The sequence below is a fragment of the Bidens hawaiensis genome, unplaced genomic scaffold (assembly GCF_021521415.1).
Source record: "Bidens hawaiensis isolate Kalapana, Puna unplaced genomic scaffold, B.hawaiensis_p1.1 tig00061505_1, whole genome shotgun sequence".
In the NCBI taxonomy this organism is placed as follows: domain Eukaryota; kingdom Viridiplantae; phylum Streptophyta; class Magnoliopsida; order Asterales; family Asteraceae; genus Bidens; species Bidens hawaiensis.
In genome coordinates this window covers 50,797-58,154 of record NW_027501068.1, presented here as the reverse complement: position 1 = coordinate 58,154, position 7,358 = coordinate 50,797, and the positions used below count along the sequence as shown (strand labels likewise).

Here is a 7,358-nt window from a genome sequence, read left to right as displayed (position 1 = left end):
AAATTTTGAAAGTGAGACATTTGTAATGGGACAAATAAAAATAGAAATATTGACACTTTTAATGGGACGGAGGGAGTATATAGTAATAATTTATCAGATTGGATACTTGTTAGTTTACAAAGTTGTGATATTAATATTAATATATATGTTTTGTTGTGTTAATGCAGCTTTGCATACTTGTTGCTGGAGCACTTGGTGGTCGGTTTGATCACGAAATGGGAAATATTAACACGTTGTGTTGGTTTTCAACAACACGGATCGTGCTTTTGTCGGATGATTGTCTTATACAACTTCTTCCTAGTACCCGATATCATGAGATTAATGTGTTGTCTTCGGTTGAGGGCCCACATTGTGGTCTTATTCCCATTGGTACACCTTGCGGAAGCTCTACAACTACCGGGCTGCAATGGGATCTCGGTAAGTGCTTGCTGTGCATCACAAATTATTAGTATGTGAAATAATGGGTGGGTCTGGCGGGTTCGGTAAGGGGTTAAAATGGTAATTAGTTTGAAATTAGTATAAAATATTTCACAAATTATTACTTCTAAATTTTGGTATAAAATATTTCAATTTAATGTTATTTTGAAATTAGTTTCATATATCCATTCAAGTATTTGTAAGGGCAAAATGGTAATTTTGACCATGCAAAGGAAATGTATATTTCATAGGATTTTCAAACATGACATTAACAATTTTCATGTTTGCAGATAATACGGAAATGAGATTCGGCGGTTTAGTAAGTACTTCAAACCTTGTTAAAGGTGAAACGGTAACCGTTAAATCTGATTCTGATCTATTGTGGACAATATCTCTTAAGAAGCAGACATGAAGTTGTATAAGTGAAGCTCCTTAATTCTCGCTGTCCATCGAGTTTTTTGTTTGACGTAATTTGTAATTGTGTATGAGTCTTTGAAGACTTAACATTCGCTACGGATAGTTTTTGTTACTACTGTTATTATTATTTACTTACCTTTGGTTCTTTTCATTTTTGTTATGTTAATGTTGAAATATGTGTCAAATTAAAATGTTATCTGGTGGTGTTTTCCAACATTAAAAATCTAGTAAACTGTTAAAAAAAATATATAATGGCTTCGCCCGGGTTCGAACCGGAGACCTTCAGTGTGTTAGACTGACGTGATAACCAACTACACCACGAAACCATTTGTGATTGATTCATACATTATATAAACTTATACAATGAATCGGACAATAAATAGGTTGAATCAATCGTTTATCGAGCGACAGATTTATGAACTCGGTTAGAAAACGTTGAAGTGTTCATTAAAAACCTTGGTTAATCAAACTCCAAACACAATACTAGGGGTGTGCAAAAACCAGATTAACCGATTCATAAACAAATTAACTGAAGAAACCGAACCGTAACAAAATTAATGGGGTCAATTTAATGATTTTTCATAACCAATAATAGTGGGTCGGTTATAGTTAACAACGTTTCCATACCCACCTAAACCTATTTTGTTATTATTTATTATAGATTATATGTATTCACTTAAAATGCTATGTAGTATAAACAATATAGTAGATACTGATATATGAAAATGTGTTATAACAATTTATTACATGATTAAAGAAAAGGTTATGCCCAAATCATATGCCATGTTATATTGCTTTGAGTTATTTTTGGTTAGGTCCAAATACACGATTAATCGACCCGCTATATAACCTTTAAAATTAATTAACTAAAACGGCGTAACTGACCGTTACCAATTATCCATTAACCGACATCTCAGTTATGTTATGGTTATGGTTTTAGACCAAAACCAACCCATACAGAGTGAAGTAGGTCTCACTTGTCAAACACATGAGACGCGCCAAACATGAACCGACTATATTCGCTTAGAATACAGTAAGGTCCATTCCCATGTCCTACAAAAATACCAAAAGTTCGGGTCTGGGTGTGCAATATTGCCTAAAAGTGCTCATATCGGTCATATCGGTTCCAATTAGGGATGAGCTCGATGCCGGACCAGCACCAGTACCGAAGATACTGATTCCGAAAATCACAAATTCTTGGTACCGATACCGGAATTTTCGGTTCGGTACCGATACGGTAACCGGACGATAGACGTGCACAAAAAAACCGGTTCCGGAACCTAACTGGTGGAACCGAACCGGAACCGGTTCCAGTTCCAACCCGGTTGGTACAATACCAGTATTGAAAGTAAAAATTCAGGAAATACCGGTACCGGGACGATACGGCATACTGATCCCGAAACTCAACTTTAGTACCGATTCGGTTACCGACGGTAACAGATCGGTATTGTTTTAGGTACAGGTACCAAACTACCAATTGGTACCAGTACCGAATTTGCTTATCCCTAGTTCCAATACTAGCACCTGAGAGACCCGTCTATGACCCAAACCGAGTATTAACAATAAGGTTTGTTCCTAGGTCTGATTACCCGTTTGATGGAAACTCAAGTTGTAAATGAACTTAACAAACAGGAGTATGTAAATGTATATGTTCACATATATAACCAAATAAGCACACATAAAAGAAACAAACATTCCACGTCACGTTACGTTCGTGTTCAACTATTTAACAAAACATCAAGCGAACGGGCACAAAAGATCTATGAAAACAATGGCGTCGAATAATGCAATAAAACTTCTATGAGAATTACAGCACTCAAACGTCGATATTGAAAATGGACAGTTTCACTCTTAACAAGTAGAAACAAAGCAAACCATAAGTTTCATTCAGTCAACATCCAAAGTCAAATAATCCAAACTCAAATAAAAAACCCTACCACCATTCATGTTGACTAAACAATCTATGTGCTGGTAGCCTCAGCTGCTGCTGAGGCGGTTTCTGCGCCTTCGCTTTTCTCTTCTCCCTCTTTGCCAGTTGCACCCTTCGACTCTGCTTCTTCACCTACATCATCATATTGGTTTAAATTAATAATAATAATAATAATATGTCACAAGTTAACATGATTAAAGTTTATAAACTTATAATAAGTTACCTTCATCGGAATCTTCATCATCACCGCCCATAAAGTCACCCATGTCTGGCATGCCGCTCATACCGCCCATTCCAGGCATACCCATGCCGCCCATACCGGGCATCCCCATGCCACCCATGCCGCCCATGCCCATGTCACCAAATTTCTGTGCAAAAATAAAGAAATTATTTAAATACACTATATTTAAATTATTTAAATAAAATCTTATAAAACTAGTAGTTCAAAAATAAAACATTAAATTATTTAAGTCTCTTATTTAGGTTAAAAAATTAGGTAAAAAATATAAATATATATCAAGTTTATTTTATAGAAGAAACTACAATAGAAATGAATTTATGTGAATAAATATGAAAACTTATTTAAATAATCAAGAAAAATGTTTATCAAATTTTAAGTTGGAAATTTCTTACAGAGAAATCCATTCCTCCCATGTCAAGATCTGCAGGGCCTGAAACACGAAAGCAAAAAATTAATTATATTAGCAAACATTCAAAGTTGGATTCAAAATAATATAACTTTAAAATTTTATTAGAAAAAAAACAATGCGCGCACATACACACATATAGGGGTGGGATGAACTACAAATAAGTTTTAACTAGGGGTGTGTAAGAAATCGAATAAACCGAACCGAAACAAAAACCGACGTTTGGTTGTATGTTTTTGTAAAAACTGAACTTACGGTTCGGTATTGGTTTTGCATGTAATAGAAACAGAACCAAATTTCTAGATTTTATTTATTTTATTTCTTTAGATATGTAAATTATAAAAATTTCATAAATATGTAACTAAAATATTTTTGGCAAAATGTATAATAGTCAATTAGTTAATAATTAACAAAATCATTTATTACTAAATTCATTGTTTTCGGCCAACTTTTTTTTTGCGACTAAAATTTTCAAGCTCAAGTGACAAAATCCAAAAAAAACGAAACTAAACTGAAACTGAAAAAACGGTTTTTGGTTTGGTTTTAGCCCAAAACCGCACCACGCTCAACACTAGTTTTAACGTGCAAACTGTGTGAAGTGAAAAAAGAAAAAAACGTGTGGTAGCAAAATTGCAATTGCTCTGAATAGAGTAATTATGCCACAACAAAATACAAACCGCGCTATTTTCTCTTCACTTCGCATGTTAAGTTTCATTTGTATTTGATCCAAACACTATACATATACGTATATGTGTGTATACTAATATAAAAAACTGTCCATATTGGCCTCTTAACCAACTCGCACAGTCAGCAATGGTGAAACAAATCAATGATAAGTTAAAAAGATGTCATGGCATACCAGCTTCGTCATCCTCATCAGCCCATTTGTCCCAATCAACTTTCAAGTAATGTGGGGTTTTAGCGTCTCCAGACAAAAGTTTATTCCACCATTTCGGCTCTGCTTTCTCCAAAATACAAAAAATACTCCTCTCGCCAATATTTATTTTGCTTTCCTACACATAACAAACAAACAAAAATATTCAACATTATATACACAAAGTAGCAAAATAACAGACAAACAAGAAGGGCGTAATGGTAAAATTACTGCTTACCTCTACGTTAACTTTGTCAAAAAGCTCGAGCTTAAGGTCATACTCATGCTGACCAGCTTTAGCAGAGAATGTAAAAACACCTTCAGGGGCAAGATTGACTTTTGCGTCTTTTGTATCGGCCAATACCACTGTGATAAACACTTTGTCCTCCCTCTGGGCCCACTTAACCTCGGGGTGGCGACTACAGAGTACGATAACAAAGATTATTTAAAATATCCAACCAACACGCTATCTATAACACAAATTTTCCAATCTAACCAGATTACAACTATTAATTCTGACATGAAACACCGACAAGAATAAAAAAAAGGTGAATGAAGATTATATTTTTTAAAAATAACCAAAATCAAACCTTGAAAAGGCCAAAACATACTTATAAAAAAATAGTGAAAATTAAACAAATCACACATGTCTAATTCATCCCTGAAAAAAAACTCAAACGACCCACAACACAAATGCTAATAAGCCATTCAAGGTCAAAACTTTTTAAATATATAAGATGATACACAGCTAAAATTAATAGCTCATAATCAAAAGGAGTACTTTTCAGTAATGTTAATGATTAATTAGCAGTTTAAAAAAATCCCAAAACATAATTAAAAAAAATTAGATTATGTCTAATTAATCCCTCAAAATCTTAAAACAACCCTCCACACAAATGCTAAATGAACCAATCAAGCACTAACTTTTTAGAATAATAATAATAATAATATTAATATTAATAATAATAATAGTAGTACAATATATAGCCTATAACAAATTATCTAAAGAATCTAACTATCCGGGTTCAATTCCTTACTGCTTAAAAAATTTTGCATTAAAAAAAACAGAAAAACATAATTAAAAACATGAAAAATAAACAAGTCATACATGTCTAGTTCATCCCTCAAAATCTCAAACAACCCACAACACAAATGCTAAAAACCAATCAAGCTCAAAACTTTTTAGAACAATAATGCAAAATACAGCTATAACAAACAGTTAATACCGCTAATTTTAATTCTACATTAAAAAAATCCAAAAAAATAATTAAAAAAAATAAATAAACAAGTCACTTATGTCTAATCCACCCCTCAAAATCTGAAACAACCCACAACACAAGTGCTAATAAACCAATCAAGCTCAAAACTTTTTAGAACAATAATACTATATACAGCTATATAACAAACAGATAATACTGCTAAAATAAATCTACATCAAAAAAATCCTAAAACATAATTAAAAAAAAACCAAACAAGTCAGACATGTCTAATTCAACCCTCAAACGCTCAAACAACCCACAACACAAATGCTATAAAAAACAATCAAGCTCAAAACTTTTTAGAACAATATACTGCTACTAAAAATCTACACTAAAAAATCAAAAACATAATTAAAAAAAAACAAAAAAAAATTCAAACAAGTCATACATGTCTAATCCAACCCTCAAAATCTGAAACAACCCACAACACAAATGCTATAAAAACCAATCAAGCTCAAAACTTTTTAGAACAATAATACTATATACAGCTATATAACAAACAGATAATAATCAAAAGTGTGACAGAAGATCAAAGAATAATTAAACTGAAGGCTGCAAAATAATAATAATAAAGATTATTACCTCATGTTTGTTTGTGTAGGAAAGATGAAAGATGTAAAGTAAAGTAAAGAAAACCCTAGAAGAGAAGTGATCTGATAGATAGATACAGCAGCAGCAGCAGCAGCAGCTGACTGACTACTTTGATCTTAAACCCTTCCAGATTTTTCTACTTCTTAATGGGCTTTTTTATTGGGCTTGGTTAAGATATTTAGGTTCATTATTTATTTATATTCTTTTTGGTGAATATAAATGGGTATAAAAGTGGGTTATAATATTTAATAAAAAAATCTTTATAAACTAGTATTATGACCAGCGCTGAATCGGTTTATACCCGATTTCCTAACCGGTTATTAACCGGTCTAATCTTAACCGGTTACTAACTGATCCAATCGCCGTTAAGTAACCGGTCTATATTATTGATTTCAAAACCGGTCAACCGAACCGGTTAGCCGATTTTTTTAATTATTATGTTATTAAAAATCGAGTTTTTTCCGGTTATTAATCGCTTAACCGGTCCAGTCTAAACGGTCAATAGTTACTACCCGGCCTGAAAAACCGGCCTAACCGGTTAATTCTCGCAAAAAATAAACCGGCTAACCGATTTGTTCACCACCAGAGGTGCACAAATTGGGTATTTTTTAAGAATCGATTATGGTTCTGGTTTTGGTCAAGTCAAGTCAAGAACCAAGTGGAGATGGAGCTGGTTCTGGGTAGAGGTGTACAAAAAAAACCGGTTTGGAACCGGTTTTAGACAAATCAAACCGAACCGGTTTGGGTTTAAAACCGGTTTCACCCAAACCGGTTTCCAAACCAACCCAAACCAAACCGTAAGTTTCAGGACCGGTTCCCCTTAAAATCTATCAAATCGGTTTTAAAACCGAACCGGTTTGAGAAATCCGGGTTGAAACTGGTTAAACCTGTTTATAAACCGAACCGAACCTGTGTGACCAGGCCGGCCTATCTTGCTTCTAAACCGGTTTATAAACCGAACCGGTTTGAGTTAAACCGGTTTTGACCAGTTGTTGACCAAAGCGGTTCGGTTTGGGCTTTAAACCGGTTTCTTACACCTCTAGTTCTGGCCTCTGGGTAGGTGTGGTTTTTTGACTGAGTAGTGATCGGTTTCTAGTTGATAATGGGTATGGTGGGCTTTTGTGTTGGGCTTTTGTGTTGGGTTTGGTTACGATATTTATGTTAATTATTGCTATTGTCTTTGGTATTTATCAGAAAAACCTTTATAAACTAGTATTACACCC

The 7,358-nt window shown here is 33.8% G+C and overlaps 2 protein-coding genes and 1 non-coding gene across 3 annotated transcripts; 1 reads left to right on the top strand and 2 right to left on the bottom strand.

Moving 5' to 3' along the window:
• Positions 1–111: 111 nt before the first annotated feature.
• On the top strand, positions 112–869 carry LOC143603390 (thiamine pyrophosphokinase 1-like). Its single transcript, XM_077080194.1, has 2 exons — positions 112–417; positions 708–869. The coding sequence occupies exons 1-2, from the start codon at positions 162–164 to the stop codon at positions 827–829; spliced, it is 378 nt and encodes a 125-aa protein (XP_076936309.1). The 5' UTR covers positions 112–161; the 3' UTR covers positions 830–869.
• Positions 870–1,086: 217 nt separating this feature from the next.
• TRNAV-AAC (transfer RNA valine (anticodon AAC)) lies at positions 1,087–1,160 on the bottom strand. The gene has a single exon. It is a non-coding gene; the product is annotated as a tRNA-Val (tRNA).
• A 1,471-nt stretch (positions 1,161–2,631) lies between these two features.
• On the bottom strand, positions 2,632–6,215 carry LOC143603389 (uncharacterized protein OsI_027940-like). Its single transcript, XM_077080193.1, has 6 exons — positions 6,127–6,215; positions 4,524–4,704; positions 4,271–4,424; positions 3,398–3,435; positions 2,988–3,132; positions 2,632–2,896 (listed from the first exon to the last, which is right to left on the bottom strand). Exons 1-6 carry the CDS (start codon positions 6,129–6,131, stop codon positions 2,796–2,798), a joined length of 624 nt encoding a protein of 207 aa, XP_076936308.1. The 5' UTR covers positions 6,132–6,215; the 3' UTR covers positions 2,632–2,795.
• Between the last annotated feature and the right edge of the window lie 1,143 nt (positions 6,216–7,358).